Here is a 23,958-nt window from a genome sequence, read left to right as displayed (position 1 = left end):
ACTCCGGCAAGACTAGCTATGACATCATAACCAAAAGGGAGAGCCAGAAGGTGACAGACATGAAGGGACATAAAGCGTCCAACCACTTCACACTCAGCAAACCTGATGGTGGTAAGATGACAGCATCCAAACATCCCAGTCACCAAACACTCTATGCCCATGAACCTTCCAGATCTGCTCCTTTACCTAAGAACTATATATTAAAAGCTTGACTAAACAAACGTGTCTTCAGCCTAGACTTAAACACTGAGACTGTGTCTGAATCCCCAACACTAATTGGAAGGCTGTTCCATAACTTTGGGGCTTTGAAAGAGAAAGCTCCGCCCCCTGCTGTAGCCTTTGCTACTTGAGGTACTACCAAGTAACCAGCACCCTTTGATCGGAGTAGGCGTGGCGGATCATAAAAGACTAAAAGATCGCTCAGGTACTGCGGCGTGAGACCATTTAGTGCTTTATAGGTCAGTAACAGTATTTTATAATCAATGTGAAATTTGACTGGGAGCCAATGTAGTGTGGATAAAATAGGAGTGATGTGTTCATATCTTCTGGTTCTAGTTAGGACTCTAGCTGCTGCATTCTGGACTAACTGGAGCTTGTTTCTGCTCCTACTGGAACATCCAGACAGTAAGACATTACAATAATCCAACCTAGAGCTAACAAAAGCATGAACTAGTTTCTCTGTATCATGAAGCGACAACATATTTCTTATCTTAGCGATATTTCTGAGATGGAAGAAGGCTACCCGAGTGATATTATCTACATGAGCTTCGAATGAAAGACCAGAGTCAATAATCACACCAAGATCTTGTACTGCTGGACAAGATGAAACCGAAAGACCATCCACCGTTACTCTGTAATCAGAAAGCTCACTTCTAACTGCCTGTGGTCCTAGTACAAGCACCTCTGTCTTGTCCGAATTAAGCAGGAGGAAGTTAGTGACCATCCAATGTCTAATGTCCTTTACACATTCTTCTATCTTAATAAGCTGGTGTCTCTCATCTGATTTAGCTGAGACATATAGCTGTGTGTCATCGGCATAACAGTGGAAGCTAATACCATGTTTATGAATAATTGCACCAAGGGGTAACATATATAAGGAGAAAAGCAGTGGGCCTAAGACAGAACCTTGTGGAACACCGAACATAACCTTGGTATGCATAGAGAAGTCACCATGTAGATCTACAAACTGATAATGGTCAGTCAAATAAGACCTGAGCCAGGAGAGGGCTGTTCCTTTAATACCAACATGTTCTAGCTTATCAAGTAGAACAGTGTGGTCAATGGTGTCAAAAGCTGCACTAAACTGCACCAGTAAGGAGACACAACCCTGATCAGAGGTCAGTAACAGGTCATTGACCACTTTAACCAGTGCTGTCTCTGTGCTATGATGAGGCCTGAATCCTGACTGATACATTTCATAAATGTTATTTCTATGCAGGTCTGAACATAACTGCTGTGCTACAGCCTTTTCTAGGATCTTGGAGATAAAGGGCAGGTTTGATATCGGTCTATAGTTAGACAGCTGACGGGGTCGAGGTCCGGTTTTTTAATCAAGGGTTTGATAACTGCTAGCTTAAAAGATTTAGGCACATAGCCAGTGCTTAGGGAAGAATTAATGATTTTTACAAGGGGTTCGGTAGCTACTGGTAATATCTGTTTAAGGAAAGACGTAAAAGATCTAGGATGCAGGTAGAAAGTTTTGAAGAAGAAATTAGTGAAATTAGATCAGGCTCTTGAAGTGGAGTGAAGCATTCTAAGCTCTGATCAGAAATAGCTATATTATCTAAAGGATTGTCTAACAAATAATTTGGTTTTAAATTAATAGTCTGAATTTTTTGCCTGATTTTTTCATTGAAGAAATTCATGAAGTCATTGCTAAATGTAGATGGTGTGCACTTTTCTACAGTGGTTTTACTCCTAGTTAGTTTTGCTACAGTACTAAATAAAAATTTAGGATTGTTTTTGTTATCTTCGATTAGGGCAGAGAGATACGCTGATCTAGCAGCACTAAGAGAATTTTTGTATCTCAGAAGGCTTTCCTTCCACGCTAACTGAAATACTGCTAACTTAGTTTGACGCCATTTACGCTCTAGTTTCCTAGCCGATTGTTTTAAAGCTCGTGTGTGGTCGTTGTACCAGGGTGCTAGTTTCTTCTCTTTCATTATTTTCCATTTAAGTGGAGCTACAGTGTCTAGGGTGTTCCTAAATAATGACTCCAGGTAATCAGTCGCCTGGTCAAGTTCTGTAGGGTCAGAAGGTGAACCAATCATGTGTGATAATTCTGGGAGACTATCGGTAAATCTCTCTGCAGTAACAGACGTAAATATACGCTTCATACGGTAATGCGGCAAGTTGCGCATCTCGTGACTAAGACACATTCTAAATGAAACTAGATAATGATCTGAGATAGCTTCCGACTGTGGAAGAGTGACTATGTTTTCTATATTTAATCCGAATGTAAAAATGAGATCCAGAGTGTGACCTCCATTATGAGTGGGTCCTATTACATTTTGATTAACACCTAATGAACCTAAGATGGACACAACTGCTGTTCTCAGAGGGTCTTCTGGTTTATCAAAATGAATGTTTAAGTCTCCTACTTTTAATGCTTTGTCTAAAGAAACAACAAGATTTGAAGTAAAATCTCCAGATTCACTGAGGAATTCAGAGTATGGCCCTGGGGGTCTGTAAATAACAATTAGTGGGACTGACTCTGTGAACTTATTATTAGTACTTGCGTACGTTAGGTTAGTATAAAGAACTTCAAATGTGTTGAACTGATGTCTGGGTTTTTGTGTGGCGCCTAGCTTATTATCATGAATAACTGCGACACCTCCTCCCCTGCCTGTTAGACGCGGTTGATGTATATAGCTATAGCCAGGCGGACAAGCTTCATTTAATGCTACGTACTCGTTTTGTTTAATCCATGTTTCTGTTAAACAAAGAACGCTGAACTCCTGATCAGTAATCAGTTCATTAATTATAAGTGTTTTAGTTGACAGAGATCTTATATTTAACAGTCCTGTTTCAGGCTATGGAATGGCATTGTGGGTAATGTAGGAAACTATTGAGTGAAAATAGACCAACATTTTTAATAAATATTAGATGTTATTGAAGATTATTAAACTTATTTCTGGACATTGTTGATTTTTTCAGCTTTAGCTTTTCTATTAACAGATCATTTTGATTCTTTCTAGAAATGAATGCGTAAAATGATAAAAAAAAATATCCTGCTAGTAGAACTTGAAATTTTAAATAAAAACGTAAAATCGACAAATGTGTCTGGAAATGTTTAATAATCTTAGATTTGCTTTACTGTAATCTTATAAGAAAAAGCAGGTACATTTGACTAGACTCAAGGAGCTGCTTTTTTGTGTTTGTTTTTTTTCAGTGAATCATTTAGAGATTTGTTTTAGAACATTTTATTAAATGATCTGAACAAAATCTGTGTATCACCGTAGCTATTGGAAAAAAGGCCTTGGAAAAATTCTTTTTACTTTTAAAATCATCAATTTTTCCAAAAAATAAATAAATAAAAAAGATAAATTAAAAAATAAAAATGGGATAAAGTGATTTTTCTTGTAAACAAATCAAAATGACAATTAAAATTATTTTATATATTATTATTATTTATTTTATTATTAATATTTATGCACGATCATAGACTGAATATTTTAATTTGACATATTTTTAGCAGAAAAACACTAAATATATTATAATAAATAAACTAGATCATTTCAGTTTAAATAGAAATGAATTAACCTGATAGATTTAGAAAAGATTTAGAATCAATAAATAATAAATAAATAAATGAATAAATAAACAAATACATTTGGCTGAATGATCGCATCCTCGAGCAGACAGTGTAGATATTTTTCAGCCATGTTTGTATTAAATATTATAATATATTGTAAAACTGATTTATTTTCAGCTCATACATAATGCATGGTTTAATAAAGCCGGGGTACAGAATTTCATTTTGTTATCACTAGTGATAATTCAGAATTGCAGGTTTGCCGTAGTAGGGTTTATTTATGTAACAGTTTTTAATGGACTATTGAGTCGTTTCTTTAATTAAGCTGTGTGTGCGTGTGTGTGTGTGTGTGTGTGTGCGTGTGTGTGTGAACCCTCCTCACACAGCTTTTATCCGCCGTCTACCTGCACACAGGTGAGCTTATTCCCAGCTGATGGCTGACCTCGTCTCTCGGCAGCTCCACACCTGCACTAATTAATGAGATTCCTTACATTTTATCACACAATGACTTCATTCTTCACTGAAAAAAAGAGGAGCATGTCAGGTTCTGACCCCTACAGGAAGTTGTTCTAGGACGTAAACAAAGCGTCTCATCTCAAACAATGCTTTGGAACATTATTTGAAGTGCGCATTATTTCAAACTTCAAAGGATCTCCTTGGTGAAAGAACAACCAATCAGCTTTCACTTCAACCTCACCCCAAAGCTTTGTTGGGTTTCTGAGTCTTTTGTTGGGTTTCTTCTTCATAATGTTATATGAACAGTCTTTAAATCAGCACACTTCAGCCATGAGGTCGAGACTGGAGCGGAGTGTCATCAGCATATTTCACACAGAAGGAAATACAAAATCTTACTGAAATAATCAGTCTGTTAAAGGAAGCGTGTTATCAAACGCCTCAAGCCACGTTTTTACAGCTGGGTGTGTGCTGTTTTAGTAATCAGGTTAGGTTTAGTAATCATTTTTGATCTGTAATAAAGGCGGCGATTCCCAGTCCGAAGCTGTGGCTGAGACTCAGGAGTGGATCAGGGTGGAGAGCCACACAAGCTCTCAGAACGACACCATGCTTTAGCGTGATGGAACCTGAACCTGAATAACGCTGGAGCTCGGCTCCATGATCCTGATCACATCTGGGCTGAGTTCTGTATCAGACTGTGTGATAATGTGTGACGCTCCATTGCAGGCTACACAAAGTAGATTTCAATTATCTAATCTATCTATCTATCTATCTATCTATCTATCTATCTATCTATCTATCTATCTATCTATCTATCTATCTATCTCTCTGTCTGTCTGTCTGTCTGTCTGTTTGAGTGTCTTTGGCTCTTTGTCTGTCTGTCAATCTGTATATCCCTCTTTCTGTCTGTCCTTTGTTTTGCCTGTCTCTCTCTGTTCTTCTGTCTGTCCATCAGCTTGTTCCTCTGTCTGTCTGTTTTTTACTTTCTGTCTGTTTGTTCATCTATCTATCTATCTATCTATCTATCTATCTATCTATCTATCTATCTATCTATCTATCTATCTATATTTCTGTCTGTTTGAGTGTCTTTGTCTGTCTGTTTGTATCTCCACCTGTCTGTCTGTCCACCTGTATATCCCTCTGTCTATCCATCTGTCTTTCTTCTGTCTGTTATTTGCTCCATGTATCCGTCTCTTACAGTACCATCAGAACACACAGTTCTGACATTTCTTCATGAAGACATGTCAGTGTTTTGTTTTTTTGGCTGCGAGCTGGTTTCATTGGGTGGTGAGCTCATTCCTAGCTGTTAGAGAGAACGTGTGAGTCTCAGCAGTTATTTGTTCTGGAATTTTCTCTTGCCATCATGTGTGGTGAAGGATGTGTTCTTGCACAAACCCAGTGCTCAGGATTCTCTCTGACTGAACTTCAATAATGTGACGCAACCCAGAAAAGAAAACATTCCTGGCTGATTCTGTAGCGTAGGACAGGGTCGTTAGAGCCCGCTGCCTCCACGCTGCTGGAGCTCTTCCCGAGGTGTGTTTTTAACCTCCCGAGTGAATCGGCATCATCTGGAAACCACGAAACCACACTGTGAGTTTATCACTTCCTCCAAACGCCGGTCCGAGCTTCACCCCCTCTCACTTCACCTACCCTCTGTCTGGTTTCAGGTCTTATTTATTCTCAGCACATCTTATCCTTTAATCATACTTCATCTACACTGCTTTATCGAGCTTTACTCAGAACTGCAGGAACGTGGAACCATGCAGGACCCAGATGTTCCCAGGTGTGGTTTCGACACATGTGAACATGTGGGTGGGTTTTCTTTTCCTCTTCCAAGGAATGAGAAGCGTGGGACTCTTCCTGTGATTCAGGTATTAGTTCAGACTCGAGAATATGAGAATATAATCAAGAAGAAAATAAAGCAGCGTGTGTGGTGCTGTTCCTGGGATAATAATCAATGACCGGATGGTCAGGAAGGCTGGGGGGGTGGCTATCAAAAAGCTGGTTCTGAGGCGAACAATTTTGGATCTTCACCTGGAAGGAAGGAGGTTGAAGATTTTTTGAATGAGATGAGACATTGGGAAAGACTCTGCTCAGATATCTCCTGACCTTCAGGGGCTGGGAGTCAGTGACCAGTGGTGTGTTGGGCTCTAACAGTATGTCTCTAAGTGTGTTTCCTTTTATACAACAGTAATTTGACAAATGCAACTCTGTGTGTGTGAGAGAGAGAGAGAGAGAGAGAGAGAGAGCGAGACGAAGATGAACGAGTTCTGAGAGGGAAACACACCCATTGGCCAGTTGAGGCCCGTTCAGGGGGACCATGTGCTCACACTCCGGCCTTGTTTACACTCAACTGGGAAAACACCAGCCCAGTTTCCAGGGGAGCTAATTTCACTATTACACACACACACACACACACACACACACACACACACACACACACATATATATATATATATACACACACAAACACATATGTGGGCATTATCTTCCCTTCTTTCACACATTCTCCTTTTCTTTTCCTTCCTTTTCTTTACTATCTATCTATCTATCTATCTATCTATCTATCTATCTATCTATCTATCTATCTGTCTGTCTGTCTGTCTGTCTGTCTGTCTGTCTGTCTGTCTGTCTATTTAACTGTCTGTCTGTCTGTCTGTCTGTCTGTCTGTCTGTCTGTCTGTCTATTTAACTGTCTGTCTGTCTGTCTGTCTGTCTGCAGGATGATGAATTCAGACTCAGCACTGATTCACTTTAAGATTGTTTCATTTTTTCACTTTTCCTGACTCAGCTCTACAACACAAAACTCTCTCTTTCACACACACACACACGCATTTCACTGCAGAGCAACACAACCGAACTCTGTGACTCTTTACTGAAAGAGAAAAAGAAAAACCTGTGGTTGTTGTGACTCAGAGTTGCTGTCTAAAGGAGAGCGTAGTTCCAACACCAGAGACTTGGACAGATGTTTTGGCAGATGTTCACGTTTTTCACCACCACACTTACAGGCCTGGTGAATCGAGGGCTGGGTTTTCTCTACGATATTTCCAAGACACACAGTTCAGTATTTCAAACATATACTTTCTTCATGTCTGGTTTGTGCAGAAAACGAGTCATTAGGCTGAACACACACACACACACACACACACACCATCTCCTCCATTCACCTTTTGTTCACTCTGTCTCTCATCATTAGCTGATCTCTCTGGTCCCTGCCTACCTTCCTACTGATCTGATACGTGATGTTCACTCCGATCCCAAGCAGACCCAGCTTACCAATTCTACTTAGAGAGCCAGTGGTTTTTCTCCCTGCAAAATCCCAGGGTCTAGTGTTTAGGATTTAGTGTATAGGGTTTAGTGTGCAGGGTTTAGTGTGTAGGATTAGTCTGTTGGGTTTTGTGTATAGGGTTTAGTGTATAGGGTTTAGTGTGCAGGGTTTAGTGTGTAGGATTAGTCTGTTGGGTTTAGTGTATAGGGTTTAGTGTGCAGGGTTTAGTGTGCAGGGTTTAGTGTGTAGGGTTTAATCTTTAGGAGGAAATCCAGTGTGTTGGTGTAGGAGAATATTACTTCAATCATTGCGCAGTGTCCTGCGTAATTTTTGCTTCCTGTTGAACTTCATTGTCAAGCTAACTGGGAGAGAATCATAGTGGTGGTAGCATTATGATGAACACCATTACCCTTTTCCCTTTTGACTGACCCTCTGACTGATGACCTACCTGGGATTACATATCTGAGAAATATTATAATGGTGTGTGTGTGTGTGTGTGTGTGTGTGTATAGAACACAGTTATAAATTTTAGCATGTTAATACTCAAACGTGTTACTGTGGAAATGTGATACACACACACACACTCACATGCACACTGAGCAGTGTGTTGTCGCCCGGTCAGTGGTGGTAAAGGTCAGCTGCTGATTGAAGTCAAGCACCTGTGGGGTCAAAGCACTTTCCTGTTCAAAAGCTGGTCTGTGTGTTGTGGTTGCTTTGAAGCCTGTGTGTTTGATGCACTTTGGAAAAGTGTGTAAAGGTCTGCTTTTATATTTTATTAATGAATAGACTCGGAGCAAACAGCATTCCTTCTCAGCACAACAATTCACACACACAAACACACACACACACACACACACACACACCTTACAGCATTGTGGAGACGCTGCCTGTCTGACCCACTTTTCCACTCCGTTTTTCACTCAGGTCCAGTGAAACCAGCGTAGGTGTGCATTGTCCTGAAGATTCATTTATTGTTTCTGTTTTTTATTGTATTGTGGGAAAGAGACGGATTACACGACTGGGCGGAGGTCAAACAGTTATGAGGCTGTGCTAAAAAAAAAAAAAAAAAAAAAAAAGATAGATGGTCCTAAAAATACTCTTAGAAATATCACTGTAAATTAGCTTTGCCCCTCCCCCAAATTAAATTAATCTGGGTCTTCTCTCATATTTATATAAAAATATCACCTTCATTAAATATATCAATTTTCTCAAATCACTGCATTGCCTCCCCCCGCAAATCCGTGTACTAAATCCTTCCCTTGAAACATGGTCTGACTAATCCCAAAACCCTACATAATTTCAGCTCCTCCTCCAAACTGTAAATAGACACACCCAAAAACTAGTTCCATAGGTCTCAGCTCGGCCTCTAAACTAGCCCTAACTCCACCCACAAATATTTTTTTAAAAAGACTATAAATAAAATATATGGATGAAAGAATAATTGAAAGCATTAAAATAAATAAATAACAAAGTCTAGCTCCTCCCCCAAAGCTTGTCGAGCTTGTTCCTCAGAATAAGCTAAACTCCTCCCCTTAATTTAAAACACTTAATTTAGCTCCTCCCTCTATCCTTATATAGGCTTGGCCCGTCACATAAAACCTAAACAATCCTTGCTCCTCCTCCTTTGGACCCTAAATAAATTAGATAAATCTAGCCCCTTCCCTCACATGCCTAACTCCTCCCCCAAATCAACCTATTATATCAAATAACTCTATTTATTTTTGAAACTGAGGCTTTTCTAATTATCTACCACATCCTGTTTTTGTGGTGCATGATGGGACAAAATTTTCTATCTGATACTAGCCTCATGTGGGTCATGTAGGTGCTGTAATGGGTCAGAAAGGATCCTGCGGGCAAGCGTTTCAGCAATAGTGAGTGGAGTCGTGCGTTTTAAAGTGATGCAGTGTGATGATTGCTATATTAAAAAATACCTCCTCCCACACACACACACACACACATTCACACAAACACACACTGTGTAGAGAATCCTAAAAGAAGAAGGCGAATGTGGAATGTGATGATGACGGAATGCCCCCTCCAGTGCTCCCATTACCACACACACATGAACAAGTGTCCCTCACACAGCGGCCTGTGGGGCAGAGGGTAAAAATAAGCCCATGTGAGGCTCCGTTGTTGTGAGGAGAAGAGAGACGGTGAAAGCCTGCAGTGTCGGAGCAAACCACAGACGGCCGGAACTGAATACCAGCCTAAAAAAAGCCGGAGCGAAACGGGACGGGATGTGTGATGGGGTTTGTGCTCGTCTCGTCTCATCAAGCAAAAACATTCCAAACCTATTGACATTGTCGTCCTAAAAAAAAAATATATATATATATATATATGTAGCGTCAATTTCACAGAGGAACAAAGTCGTCTCAGTTCGGCTGCCAGTTCACAAGATGATCAGTCAGTCCAGCTGGACGTAACATGTCGCTATAGAAACAAACACAGCAGTCAGAACTTACGACGTCCTGAAAGTGTCAGAAAAGTCACAGCTTCACCTCTGACGCTGTAGACTCCTTCCATAAAGATCAACTTCTGCACACTACATTTTCTGTATTGTATTAATGTGGAGCTTTAGCTATATGAGTCCCTGTGAATGAACTGTTACCATGGAAACACTAACGTATTAGAACGCTATCGATAGAATAACGTATCGAGAATCACGTGTCGTTGTTCACGTCGCTGTAGAGACACGTGTCATGATGATTTCCTCTCATCAGATCCTCATTGACTGACGTCCGGGTGTGTGTTAGGGAAAAGACGGAAAATCAATAACGAAGCCGGATTGACACACACGGAATTAGTTTAACAGCCGTGGCACAGTGTGTGTGTGTGTGTGTGTGTGTGTGTGTGTTTATTGTGCAACTAAATTGAGATATTGGTTGTTTTCTGAGGTAAAATATGTAAGAACATATTGTTCAGTATCACTGTGAGGACTGTGTGGTGTGACTCAGCATTTACCCCGAGTGTGTGTGTGTGAGTGTGTGTGAGTGTGTGTGAGTGTGAGTGTGTGAGTGTGTGTGTGTGTGTGTGTGTGAGTGTGTGTGAGTGTGTGTGTGAGTGTGTGTGTGAGTGTGTGTGAGTGTGTGTGTGTGAGTGTGTGTGTGAGTGTGTGTGTGAGTGTGTGTGTGAGTGTGTGTGAGTGTGTGTGTGTGAGTGTGTGTGTGTGAGTGTGTGTGAGTGTGTGTGAGTGTGTGTGTGTGTGTGTGTGTGAGGGGTGTGTTTGAGGTATGACACAGATCTGCCTTACGGTTCCATTGCTGGAAAAACACACAGACTCAGAAGAGTTGGTTTTGGTAAAAATCAATCCCTGTATAAATGCCTCCAGAGTTTTTTTTGTTTCATTCTGTTGCCATTGCAACAACTTAAGCTGCTAGTTATATCCGTGACTGCTGTTAAAACAACGGCACATGGAAATGGAATTTGTGAATTTGTGTTTCTGGACAGTACAAAGGCACAGTGATGGTAGAAACCAGCCACAATTATCAGAAACATCAACATTTCCCTCAGATGTGTTGGTCAATTTCCAATAAAAGACTTTAATCAGGCTGTAAATAGATTAGCATCGACTGCTAACCGACATGTCATGGGTTTTTTCGATAAAGAGTCGGCCACACGTGGAATTTTCTTAGAAACATCTGAAGGATGTAAATAGCATAGCGTTAGGGTAAAACGTTTTTTTTTATCTCTGAAGCTAGCAAGTGGTTGTCTCAGATTTAGCGAGTGTTAACTGAGTAAAAATGTCTTTTAAATGTGTGTATCGTATCTAACACATTGTTTTACAGTTTTCTTTAACATTCATATGTCTGTTATAAATTGGCTCACTGGCTAATTTCAGGTCTCCTCAGAAGCAGCTTGTGTAGCTAGCTAGCTTTTATGATATGAAGCGCTAGCAAGCAACACGTCTGATATAAAAAAAGTGGTTTAGAGCTATCTATACTGTGTGTGTGTGTGTGTTGGTGATTTGGGTCAGTGCGTGGGTGGGTCTGGGTTCTTCTCTTAAAGATGGCTGAAGTGAGTCATGGTGTTTCTTGTATCGTTGCCGTTGTCATGGCAGAATTGGGGGACATTTGGAAAGTTTTAAGTTTTGTCTATTGGAAACAGGAGACTTTGTTCCTCTGTGCACTGAGTGAGAGTCGCTTTTACACACCATTTATTCATTTATATAACTTCCATCTCATATTTTGTTTTACTTTACTACAACGAAACTAATAGCTTTTTTCTGTTTTTTTTGTTTGTTTGTTTTTTAAGAATGTGTCATATTGTGTCTTACACTCTTACAAAAAAAATCTGTTCAATTTAAAGGTTTTGAATTAGTCATGTTCCCTTACTGAGACTTACATACACACAGGCCACGCCTCCTTCACTGAGACTGACAGACACACAGACCACGCCTCCTTCACTGAGACTGACAGACACACAGACCACGCCTCCTTCACTGAGACTGACAGACACACAGACCATGCCTCCTTTACTGAGACTAACAGACACCGAGGGCACACCTCCTTCACTGAGACCGACAGACACAGAGGCCACACCTCCTTCACTGAGACAGACAGACACACAGGCCATGCCTCCTTCACTGAGACAGACAGACACACAGGCCATGCCGTCTTCACTGAGACAGACAGACATACAGGCCATGCCGTCTTTACTGAGACTGACAGACACAGAGGTCACACCTCCTTCACTGAGACTGACAGACACAGAGGCCACACCTCCTTCACTGAGACCGACAGACACAGAGGCCACACCTCCTTCACTGAGACAGACAGACACACAGGCCATGCCTCCTTCACTGAGACAGACAGACACACAGGCCATGCCGTCTTTACTGAGACTGACAGACACACAGGCCATGCCGTCTTTACTGAGACAGACAGACACACAGGCCATGCCTCCTTCACTGAGACAGACAGACACACAGGCCATGCCGTCTTCACTGAGACAGACAGACATACAGGCCATGCCGTCTTTACTGAGACTGACAGACACAGAGGTCACACCTCCTTCACTGAGACAGACAGACACAGAGGCCATGCCTCCTTCACTGAGACAGACAGACACAGAGGCCATGCCGCCTTTACTGAGACTGACAGACACCGAGGGCACACCTCCTTCACTGAGACTGACAGACACACAGGCCACACCTCCTTTGTTTGTTTGTTTTAAGAATGTCATATTGTATTTTACACACTTACAAAAAATCTGTTCAATTTAAAGGTTTTGGTCCAAATCAATAAAAGTGTGAAAAAAGTTGTATTAGAAATAATTACATCTGTCACTTGCACAGTGTTGTTTCTTCTCTTGTTTCTAAAGTTTTCCTCTTTCTCTCTTTCTTGTCTCAGTGTAAGAAGGATGGTCCGAGTGAGCTGTCCCCCATGTCCCCTATATCCCCCGTGTCCCCCATGTCCCCGGCACCTGTGGAGCAGCTCTTCTCCTGGCCTGGACCTAAAACTCTGCACCTACACAGAACCTCGCAGGGCTTCGGCTTCACGCTGCGCCACTTCATTGTCTACCCTCCTGAGTCTGCTGTACACTCCTCCTTTAAGGTCAGGGTCGACACACAGAGCACACACACACACATACTCATAAACACACAGACACACACACAGACACACAGACACACACAAACACACACATACACACACAAACACACACACACAGACACACATACTCATAAGCACACACAGAGCACACACACACACATACTCATAAACACAGACACACACACACACAGACACACACACACAAACACACATACTCATAAACACACACAGAGCACACACACACATACTCAAACACACACAGAGCGCACACACACACACATACTCATAAACACACAGACACACACACACACATAGACACACACACATAAACACACACAAACACAAACATACACACACAAACACACACACACACAGACACACACATACTCATAAGCACACACAGAGCACACACACACACATACTCATAAACACACAGACACACACACAGACACACACACACACATAGACACACACACACAAACACACATACTCATAAACACACACAGAGCACACACACACATACTCATAAACAGACACAGAGCACACACACACATACTCATAAACACACAGACACACACACAGACACACACACACACATAGACACACACACACAAACACACACACACACACACACATACACACACAAACACACACACACAGACACACACACAAACACACACACACAAACACACACAAACACACACAAACACACACACACACACATACACACACAAACACACACACACATACACATAAACACACACACACAAACACACATGCACATAAACACACACAAAAACACACACACAGACACACCCACATACATAAACACACACAAACACACAGACTGTAGTGTTTGGGGGTGTAGTGTTTGGAGGTGTTGTGTTTGGGGACATAGTGTTTGGAAGTGTAGTGTTTGGGGGTGTAGTGTTTGGAGGTGTTGTGTTTGGGGACATAGTGTTTGGAAGTGTAGTGTTTGGGGGTGTAGTGTTTGGAGGTGTTGTGTTTGGGGACATAGTGTTTGGAAGTGTAGTGTTTGGGGGTGTAGTGTTTGGAGGTGTTGTGTTTGGGGACATAGTGTTTGGAAGTGTAGTGTTTGGGGGTGTAGTGTTTGGAGGTGTTGTGTTTGGGGACATAGTGTTTGGAAGTGTAGTGTTTGGGGGTGTAGTGTTTGGAGGTGTTGTGTTTGGGGACATAGTGTTTGGAAGTGTAGTGTTTGGGGGTGTAGTGTTTGGAGGTGTTGTGTTTGGAGGCATATTGTTTGTGGGTGTTGTGTTTGGAGGTGTAGTGTTTGTGGGTGTAGTGTTTGGAATTGTAGTGTTTGTGGGTGTAGTGTTTGGAATTGTAGTGTTTGTGGGTGTAGTGTTTGGAATTGTAGTGTTTGGAGGTGTAGTGTTTGGGGGTGATGTGTTTGGGGACGTAGTGTTTGTGGGTGTAGTGTTTGGGGGTGTTGTGTTTGTGCGAGTTGTGTTTGGGGACGTAGTGTTTGGAGGTGTTGTGTTTGTGGGTGTAGTGTTTGGGGGTGTTATGTTTGGAGGTGTAGTGTTTGGGGGTGTTTGGAATTGTAGTGTTTGTGGGTGTTGTATTTGTGGGTGTAGTGTTTGTGGGTGTTGTTTTCGGAGGTGTAGTGTTTGTGGGTGTTGTTTTCGGAGGTGTAGTGTTTGTGGGTGTTGTGTTTGGAGGTGTAGTGTTTGGGGGTGTTTGGAATTGTAGTGTTTGTGGGTGTTGTATTTGTGGGTGTAGTGTTTGTGGGTGTTGTGTTTGGAGGTGTAGTGTTTGGGGGTGTTTGGAATTGTAGTGTTTGTGGGTGTTGTATTTGTGGGTGTAGTGTTTGGGGGTGTTGTTTTCGGAGGTGTAGTGTTTGTGGGTGTTGTTTTCGGAGGTGTAGTGTTTGTGGGTGTTGTGTTTGGAGGTGTAGTGTTTGGGGGTGTTTGGAATTGTAGTGTTTGTGGGTGTTGTTTTCGGAGGTGTTGTGTTTGGGGATGTAGTGTTTGGGGGTGTTGTGTTTGTGGGTGTAGTGTTTGTGGGTGTTGTTTTTGGAGGTGTGGTGTTTGTGGGTGTTGTGTTTGTGGGTATTGTGTTTGGGGATGTAGTGTTTGGGGGTGTAGTGTTTGTGGGTGTTGTGTTTGTCGGTGTAGTGTTTGTGGGTGTTGTTTTTGGAGGTGTAGTGTTTGTGGGTGTTGTTTTTGGAGGTGTTGTGTTTGTGGGTATTGTGTTTGGGGATGTAGTGTTTGGGGGTATAGTGTTTGTGGGTGTTGTGTTTGTGGGTATTTTGTTTGGGGATGTAGTGTTTTTGGGATGTAGTGTTTTGGGGTATTGTGTTTGTGGATGTAGTGTATGGAGGTGTAGTGTTTGGGGGTGTAGTGTATGGAGGTGTAGTGTTTGGGGGTGTAGTATATGGAGGTGTAGTGTTTGGGGGTGTAGTGTTTGTGGGTGTTGTGTTTGGGGGTGTTGTTTTTGTGGGTGTAGTGTTTGGCGGTGTTGTTTTTGGAGGTGTAGTGTTTGTGGGTGTTGTGTTTGGGGGTGTAGTGTTTGTGGGTGTTGTGTTTGGGGATGTAGGGTTTGGGGGTGTTGTTTTTGTGGGTGTAGTGTATGGAGGTGTAGTGTTTGTGGGTGTAGTGTATGGAGGTGTAGTGTTTGGGGGTATAGTGTATGGAGGTGTAGTGTTTGGGGGTGTAGTGTTTGTGGGTGTAGTGTATGGAGGTGTAGTGTTTGGGGGTATAGTGTTTGTGGGTGTAGTGTATGGAGGCGTAGTGTTTGGGGGTATAGTGTTTGGGGGTGTAGTGTTTGTGGGTGTAGTGTATGGAGGTGTAGTGTTTGTGGGTATAGTGTTTGTGGGTGTAGTGTATGGAGGTGTAGTGTTTGGGGGTATAGTGATTGGGGGTGTAGTGTTTGTGGGTATTGTGTTTGGGGATGTAGTGTTGTGAGTGTAGTGTATGGAGGTGTAGTGTTTGTGGGTGTAGTGTATGGAGGTGTAGTGTTTGGGGGTATAGTGTTTGTGGGTGTAGTGTATGGAGGTGTAGTGTTTGGGGGTATAGTGTTTGAGGGTGTAGTGTTTGTGGGTGTAGTGTATGGAGGTGTAGTGTTTGTGGGTGTAGTGTATGGAGGTGTAGTGTTTGTGGGTACAGTGTTTGGGGGTGTAGTGTTTGGGGGTATAGTGTTTGTGGGTGTAGTGTTTGTGGGTATAGTGTTTGGGGATGTAGTGTTGTGGGTGTAGTGTATGGAGGTGTAGTGTTTGGGGGTGTAGTGTTTGTGGGTGTAGTGTATGGAGGTGTAGTGTTTGTGGGTATTGTGTTTGGGGATGTAGTGTTGTGGGTGTAGTGTATGGAGGTGTAGTGTTTGGGGGTGTAGTGTTTGTGGGTGTAGTGTATGGAGGTGTAGTGTTTGTGGGTGTAGTGTATGGAGGTGTAGTGTTTGGGGGTATAGTGTTTGCGGGTGTAGTGTTTGGGGGTATAGTGTTTGGGGATGTAGTGTTTGGGGGTGTAGTGTTTGGGGGTATAGTGTTTGGGGGTGTAGTGTTGTGAGTGTAGTGTATGGGGGTATAGTGTTTGTGGGTATTGTGTTTGGGGATGTAGTGTTGTGAGTGTAGTGTATGGAGGTATAGTGTTTGGGGGTGTAGTGTATGGAGGTGTAGTGTTTGTGGGTGTAGTGTATGGAGGTGTAGTGTTTGGGGGTATAGTGTTTGGGGGTATAGTGTATGGAGGTATAGTGTTTGGGGGTGTAGTGTTGTGAGTGTAGTGTATGGGGGTATAGTGTTTGTGGGTATTGTGTTTGGGGATGTAGTGTTGTGAGTGTAGTGTATGGAGGTATAGTGTTTGGGGGTGTAGTGTTTGTGGGTGTAGTGTATGGAGGTGTAGTGTTTGTGGGTGTAGTGTTGTGAGTGTAGTGTATGGAGGTATAGTGTTTGGGGGTGTAGTGTTTGTGGGTATAGTGTTTGGGGGTGTAGTGTTGTGAGTGTAGTGTATGGAGGTATAGTGTTTGGGGGTGTAGTGTTTGTGGGTATAGTGTTTGGGGATGTAGTGTTGTGAGTGTAGTGTATGGAGGTGTAGTGTTTGGGGGTGTAGTGTTTGTGGGTGTAGTGTATGGAGGTGTAGTGTTTGTGGGTGTAGTGTATGGAGGTGTAGTGTTTGGGGGTATAGTGTTTGGGGGTGTAGTGTTGTGAGTGTAGTGTATGGAGGTATAGTGTTTGGGGGTGTAGTGTTTGTGTGTGTAGTGTATGGAGGTGTAGTGTTTGTGGGTGTAGTGTATGGAGGTGTAGTGTTTGGGGGTATAGTGTTTGGGGGTGTAGTGTTGTGAGTGTAGTGTATGGAGGTGTAGTGTTTGGGGGTGTAGTGTTTGTGGGTGTAGTGTATGGAGGTGTAGTGTTTGTGGGTGTAGTGTATGGAGGTGTAGTGTTTGGGGGTGTAGTGTTGTGAGTGTAGTGTATGGAGGTATAGTGTTTGGGGGTGTAGTGTTTGTGGGTGTAGTGTTTGGGGGTATAGTGTTTGGGGGTGTAGTGTTTGTGGGTATTGTGTTTGGGGATGTAGTGTTGTGAGTGTAGTGTTTGGGGGTATAGTGTTTGGGGGTGTAGTGTTTGTGGGTATTGTGTTTGGGGATGTAGTGTTGTGAGTGTAGTGTTTGGGGGTATAGTGTTTGGGGGTGTAGTGTTTGTGGGTATTGTGTTTGGGGATGTAGTGTTGTGAGTGTAGTGTATGGAGGTATAGTGTTTGGGGGTGTAGTGTTTGTGGGTGTAGTGTTTACTCAGACACGCCCCTGAAAGCAGTACAGTGCAGTGTTTCTGAATGAAGTGAACAGCGTGAGCTCGTCTCTTTGACGTTTTACTGGAATTGAAATGACTTCTCTCTTCTCTCTTCCAGGATGAAGACAATGGAAGTCGAGGTGAGTTTCTACCCAGCACTAACCTCCCTGCATGATCTTTCTGTTTACGCTGGCAATGTTAAAAAAGAGAGCGAGAGAGAGAGAGAGCAAGAGAGAGAGAGAGAGAGAGAGAGAGAGAGATTGTGAAACTGATTTTCGGCTAGTAGAGCTGATGCTGAAATTATGCAAACGAGTATTAGTCATGTTCCTTTACTGGGACTGACAGACACACAGGCCACACCTCCGTCACTGAGACTGACAGACACACAGGCCACACCTCCGTCACTGAGACTGACAGACACACAGGCCACACCTCCTTCACTGAGACTGACAGACACAGAGGCCACGCCTCCTTCACTGAGACTGACAGACAAAGAGGTCACATCTCCGTCACTGAGACTGACAGACACAGAGGCCACGCCTCCTTCAGTGAGACTGACAGACACACAGGCCACGCCTCCTTCAGTGAGACTGACAGACACACACAGGCCACGCCTCCTTCACTGAGACTGACAGACACACACAGGCCACGCCTCCTTCACTGAGACTGACAGACACACAGGCCACACCTCATTCTCTGAGACAGACAGACACACAGGCCACGCCTCCTTCACTGTGACTAATAAGCCCATTAGTTAAAGAATGGTTTCCCATCTTTGATCATGGCCTGCAACACACTGTCGCCACGTTCATATCAGGCCATCACATTCCTGAGTGTGTGTGTGTGTGTGTGTGTGTGTGTGTGTGATGCATTCCACGGGTTCTGTGCTGCACAATCAGATGGCTGTGTGCTCTTCAGTGGCCCGTGTTTGACCCGGTTGCTCATCCAGGCAGTGGACTTTTCCGGAAAACTCCCAGCATGCCGTGCAGTGGGAGGTCATGGGCAATTGACTTTCAGAATTATTGGCACCCTTTATAAAAAAAAAGAAACATAACATTAGTGACGTTGTGAAATTAAACCCTGGGATAGTTTTAAACACTGTACAGTAAAAGTATTGGCACCTCAGTAATTACCACTTGTTGACACTGGAGATTCTGGAGAAAGTAACAATCTGGTTCTCAGGAGTCCGAGTTTAACCGTTTAACTGAAACCTTCTGATTCTTCTTCTCTATTTATCTCTCCTCTTGTCCTCTTTTGACATCTGTCTCTACTCTGCCGTTTCTCTATGTGCTAGATTGTTTGGCGGTTTGTCCTTCTTTCCTTTCTCGTCCCATTCCAACACAGCGTGACAGTGGCACCATGCCTGGCCTTCATCTGCAGCAGCCACAAATAACACACACACACACACGTGTCGTGTCTTTGGAATGCTGCAATCAGAGATTGTGTGTGTGTGTGTGTGTGTGTGTCTGTGTCTGTGTGTGTAAATACAGTGAAGTGAAAGTGTGTTCCTCTAGAACATTCCAGTCATGTCTGTCAGTGTGTTATACTGTTCATCAGATACTCTCTATGTTAGTGTGATCTATCCAACTCAAGGTCCAACAGAAACCCCAATTTTAGACCCTGACCATAAAACCTTAGAACCTGACCTTAAGAGATTAGAACCCAACTGTAAGAGCTTAGAACCCAACCTTAAAAGCTTCCAAGCTGACCTTAAGAGCTTAGAACCCGATATAAAGAACTTAGAACCCAATATAAAGAGCTTAGAACCTGATTCTGAGATTCAAGATTCAAGAAGCTTTATTGTCATTTCCACCACATATATCTGACGCAGTACAGAGTGAAATGAAACACCGTTTCTCCAGGACCTGGTGCTACAGAAACATACAACAACAAGATCAAATACAAACAACAACACAGAGCTAGGACAGGAGTTTGTGCTAATCACATCAAGTGTAAAGTGTGTAACTACAGTAGGTGCAAACAGAGCAAAGACAAGACAGTGCAGAAACAGGAAGTACAAAAACCAACACAAAAACAGGACACTTAGCGCCGAAAAAGAGAAAGAACGTGTAATGAAATGAAATAATGTACATTTGAGAACTGTAGAAAAAAACAGGTAACTAATAACATATATATATATATATATATACATATATAGCGTCCTGACAACAAAAGAAATAAACATAAATATAGCAGCAGATGAAATATTAACATTGAGGTAGTGCAAGAAGTAATGGACAGTATAAGTTTGTTCACACAGGTGACAGAGTGTGTGTGTGTGTGTGCGCGTGTGTGTGCGCGTGTGTGTGTGTGCGCGTGTGCGCGTGTGTGCGCGTGTGTGTGTGTGCGTGCGTGTGTGTGCGTGTGTGCGCGTGTGTGTGCGTGTGTGCGCGTGTGTGTGTGCGCGTGTGCGTGTGTGTGCGTGTGTGCGTGTGTGTGTGCGCGTGTGTGTGTGTGCATGCGTGTGTGTGCGTGCGTGTGTGTGCGCGTGTGTGTGTGTGCATGTGAGAGAGACATAGGGCTTAGAACCCGATTTTAAGAGCTTAGAACCTGACCTTTTTTTTTTGATCCTAAACCCTTACAAAGCTTAAACACAAGGGTTTTAGCTCTGGAACATAAACTTTTTATCATCCATAATTCATGAACTTTAATTCAGGAAATTTCCTCAGAGAATTGAAAGCCTGACTTTAATAAAGCTGATGAAATTGAAGCTGATAATTAAATCACAGCAAATTTATCTTTAGAATAAAAACCCTGGAAGAATTAAAGCCAAAATATTTAGCCATAGAATTGTTGACCAAGAACCTTGGAACGTTTCTGCACTGATGTTAACCCAAGAATTAAAGGACATGAACCGTAGCATCATAATTAAAGCCTGTGAGCTTCAGCTCCAACGTTTAAGCCTGGGAGCATTTGCCCTAAGAATTAAAGCGCTGGAAATTTAGCCTAAGATTTTAAAAAGTCATGAACTTTAGCCCAAACATTTAGGTTCAGGAAATTTAACCCAATAATTTAAACCCAGGAAATTTATCCCAGGAAGTATGGTACATGGTCTCTAATTCTGTCCAAGGGCCAAGAACTCCAGGTCGAGAAAATAAACCTTTATCTTTAAAAACTCCTGCTGTATACTGAGTTATTACACTCCTCCTGATGCGACGAGATGATCAGCAACACACACACACACACACACATCAGCATCGACTGGGAGAAGTGTGTATTTACAGCACAGCTACAGCCTGAATAATGAATGAGAGAGTGCTATATTAAGGCTGATAGAAGAATATGAATAGCTGCTGTAGGAACAGTTGGAGATCAAGTGTGTGTGTGTGTGTGTGTGTGTGTGTGTGTGTGTGCTATTCAGGTAAAAACCCTGAACGTCCTGCTGCATTTTAAGCTCCTCAGGTCTCTGTGACCCCCAGCCAGTGTAGAGCTGATAAAAATCAACAGCATGGTTCAATTACACACACACACACACATACACACACACACACACACACACACCTTCTCAACCTCCTCTCACTCTAATCGTCTCCCTTTTTGAATTTTATTCCTCTTGTTTGTGGCTGTTTATTTATTCATTAATTGGAGAGTTTCAGGAAATGAATCGGGCCTTTGGTGGCCAGAGTGCTGAAGATCCACCAATAAATGATAAAAGATAGAAATAAAAGCTAAACAGGAAAAATTCTATAAAGAGGAAATGAGTGGACAGCTGGGTTTTTATTGGCCTTATCTGGAGCCTGTAGAAGAACATTCTCTGTGAGAACATCACATTCACTCTGATGCTGGTGATTGAGATGATAAAGCTGGTGATGATAAAGAGGAGGAGAAGGTGAAGATGGTGGTGATGGCACTGGTCATGGTGGTAGTACTGGTGAATATGATGATGATGATGATGGGGAGATGATAGTGGTGAAGAAAAAGATGGTGAAGATATGTGGATGGTGAGGATCATTTTAAGGATGAAGAGGGGGGTTATGAATGAGAAGTTGACGATGAGGGGGATTATGAAGGGGATGGTGAGGATAAAGAGGAAGATTATGAAGGGGATGGTGAGGATGAAGGTGAGGATTATGAAGTGGAAGGTGAGGATGAAGAGGGAGATTATGAAGGGGATGGTGAGGATGAAGGTGGGGATTATGAAGTGGAAGGTGAGGATGAAGAGGGAGATTATGAAGGGGATGGTGAGGATGAAGAGGGGAATATGAAGGGGAAGGCGAGGATATCTGTGATGATATCATTGATGAGGATAATGAAGAAGGCATTATGTGGAATAATAATTGTGATAATGTGGAGAATGTGGAGGTTGAGGGTTGTGAAGATGTTGAAGATGAGGACGATGCAGGATGTGGGTGAAGGTGAAGTTGTGATGGATATAATACAGTTGAAGTGGTGAAGCAGGTGAGGATGATGATGAGGGGTGTTGGGTAGGAAGATGAAGATGATGGTGGTGCTGGTGGTGATACTGATGGTACTGATGATGAAGCTGGTGGTGGCTATAATGATAATGATGGTGATGATGACGAGTGTAGCAGTGATGGTGGTGATGATGATGATGGTGGAGCCGATGGTGGTGGCAATGATTAGAATGATTGTGGTGGTGGTGATGAAGGTGGTGGCAGTGATGATGACGGTGGTGGTGATGGTGGTGGTAGTGGTGATGATGGCGGTGGCTATGATGATGATCATGGTAATGACGATGAAGATTGTAGCAGTGATGGTGATGATGGTGGTGATGATGATTGTGGTGTTAGTGCTAGTGATGATGGTGGTAATGGCGATGATAGTGGCCGTGATGGTGGTGGCTATGATGATGATGATGGTGGTGGCAGTCATGGTGAATATGATGATGGTGGCAGTGATGTTGACCATGATGATGGTAATGATGATTGTGGTGTTAGTGATAGTGATGATGGTGATGATGGTGAATATGATGATGGTGGCAGTGATATTGACCATGATGATGGTAATGATGATTGTGGTGTTAGTGATAGTGATGATGGTGATGATGGTGAATATGATGATGGTGGCAGTGATGTTGACCATGATGATGGTAATGATGATTGTGGTGTTAGTGATAGTGATGATGGTGATGATGGTGAATATGATGATGGTGGCAGTGATGTTGACCATGATGATGGTAATGATGATTGTGGTGTTAGTGATGATGGTGATGATAGTGAATGTGATGATGGTGGCAGTGATGTTGACCATGATGATGGTAATGATGATTAGTGATGATGGTGATGATGGTGGCAGTGATGGTGACCATGATGATGGTGGCTAATGGCGATGGTAGGATGGTAAGATGATGGTAATGGCAATGATGATTGTAGCAATGACTGTGATGATGGTGGTGGTGATGATGATAGTGATGAAGATGGTGGCAGTGATGGTGATGATGATGGTGGTGATGAAGATGGTGGCAGTAATGGTGATCATGATGATGGTAATAATGATTGTGTTAGTGGTAGTGAAGAAAATTTTATGAAAGTACCTCTTAATTATTAAATACCTAATTTTTATTGCTCTAATTTTACAGTTTAAATGCGAAGCTCTGCTTTATTTTCTCTGTGGTTGTTTGGGTGGTGTCCAGCTGGATGATTGACCCCGACTCTGATTGGATGGAGCTATACACTGGAATTCCTCAAGATCCTTAATGACACTGTTAAAGTCCATCTCCTTTACCCCGCCCTGAGTCTGCTCTCACCATCACTGCACGGCTCATACGCTCACACACACATTCCAGTGCTCACATCCCTCCAGGGATGGTCAGGCATGTAAAGGCTGGTCATCTCAGCTGCAGGTCGCATACGCTGCGTTCTTTCTGATGCTACTGATGATCGATGTTCCTCACAGTCACACACCAGACCCGCAGTTATTCATTACTAGTTTTATGAGACCTTTTTCTTTAAACCGTGAAAGCAGCTCATTGGGTATGGCAGGAACTGGCGGTTACCAGGCAACCAGCTGGATGAGAAGAGTGCAGCCGTGTTTATGAGATGATCGAATGCTTTGGATGGTTTGACCCTCATGACCTGCCGAGCATTGGATCATTTCATTCCAGAAAATGTCACCATCTCTTCCCAGTGTGTGTTTAGAAAAGAAAGAGAAAGAAAATGGAGAGATGATGGATAAAACAAATAGGGAGGAGCAAGAATTCCATGTGAGAATAATAGAGAGAGAGAGAGAGAGAGAG

General features: G+C 42.7%; 1 protein-coding gene across 3 annotated transcripts in view; it reads left to right on the top strand.

The window, feature by feature from the left end:
• Nucleotides 1-23,958, top strand: part of LOC131352440 (rho GTPase-activating protein 21-like) — an 85,522-nt gene that overhangs the window by 30,238 nt on the left and 31,326 nt on the right. For all 3 annotated transcript variants that reach the window (XM_058388603.1, XM_058388593.1, XM_058388601.1), the window contains 2 exons: nucleotides 12,824-13,027; nucleotides 17,881-17,902. In XM_058388603.1, coding sequence (XP_058244586.1) covers nucleotides 12,824-13,027; nucleotides 17,881-17,902 — 226 coding nt within the window. The remainder of the gene's footprint in view (nucleotides 1-12,823; nucleotides 13,028-17,880; nucleotides 17,903-23,958) is intronic.

Source organism: Hemibagrus wyckioides, linkage group LG01 (genome assembly GCF_019097595.1).
Source record: "Hemibagrus wyckioides isolate EC202008001 linkage group LG01, SWU_Hwy_1.0, whole genome shotgun sequence".
NCBI lineage: Eukaryota > Metazoa > Chordata > Actinopteri > Siluriformes > Bagridae > Hemibagrus > Hemibagrus wyckioides.
Note: the sequence above shows the minus strand (reverse complement) of the source record. Positions and strands in the feature narration are given on the sequence as shown.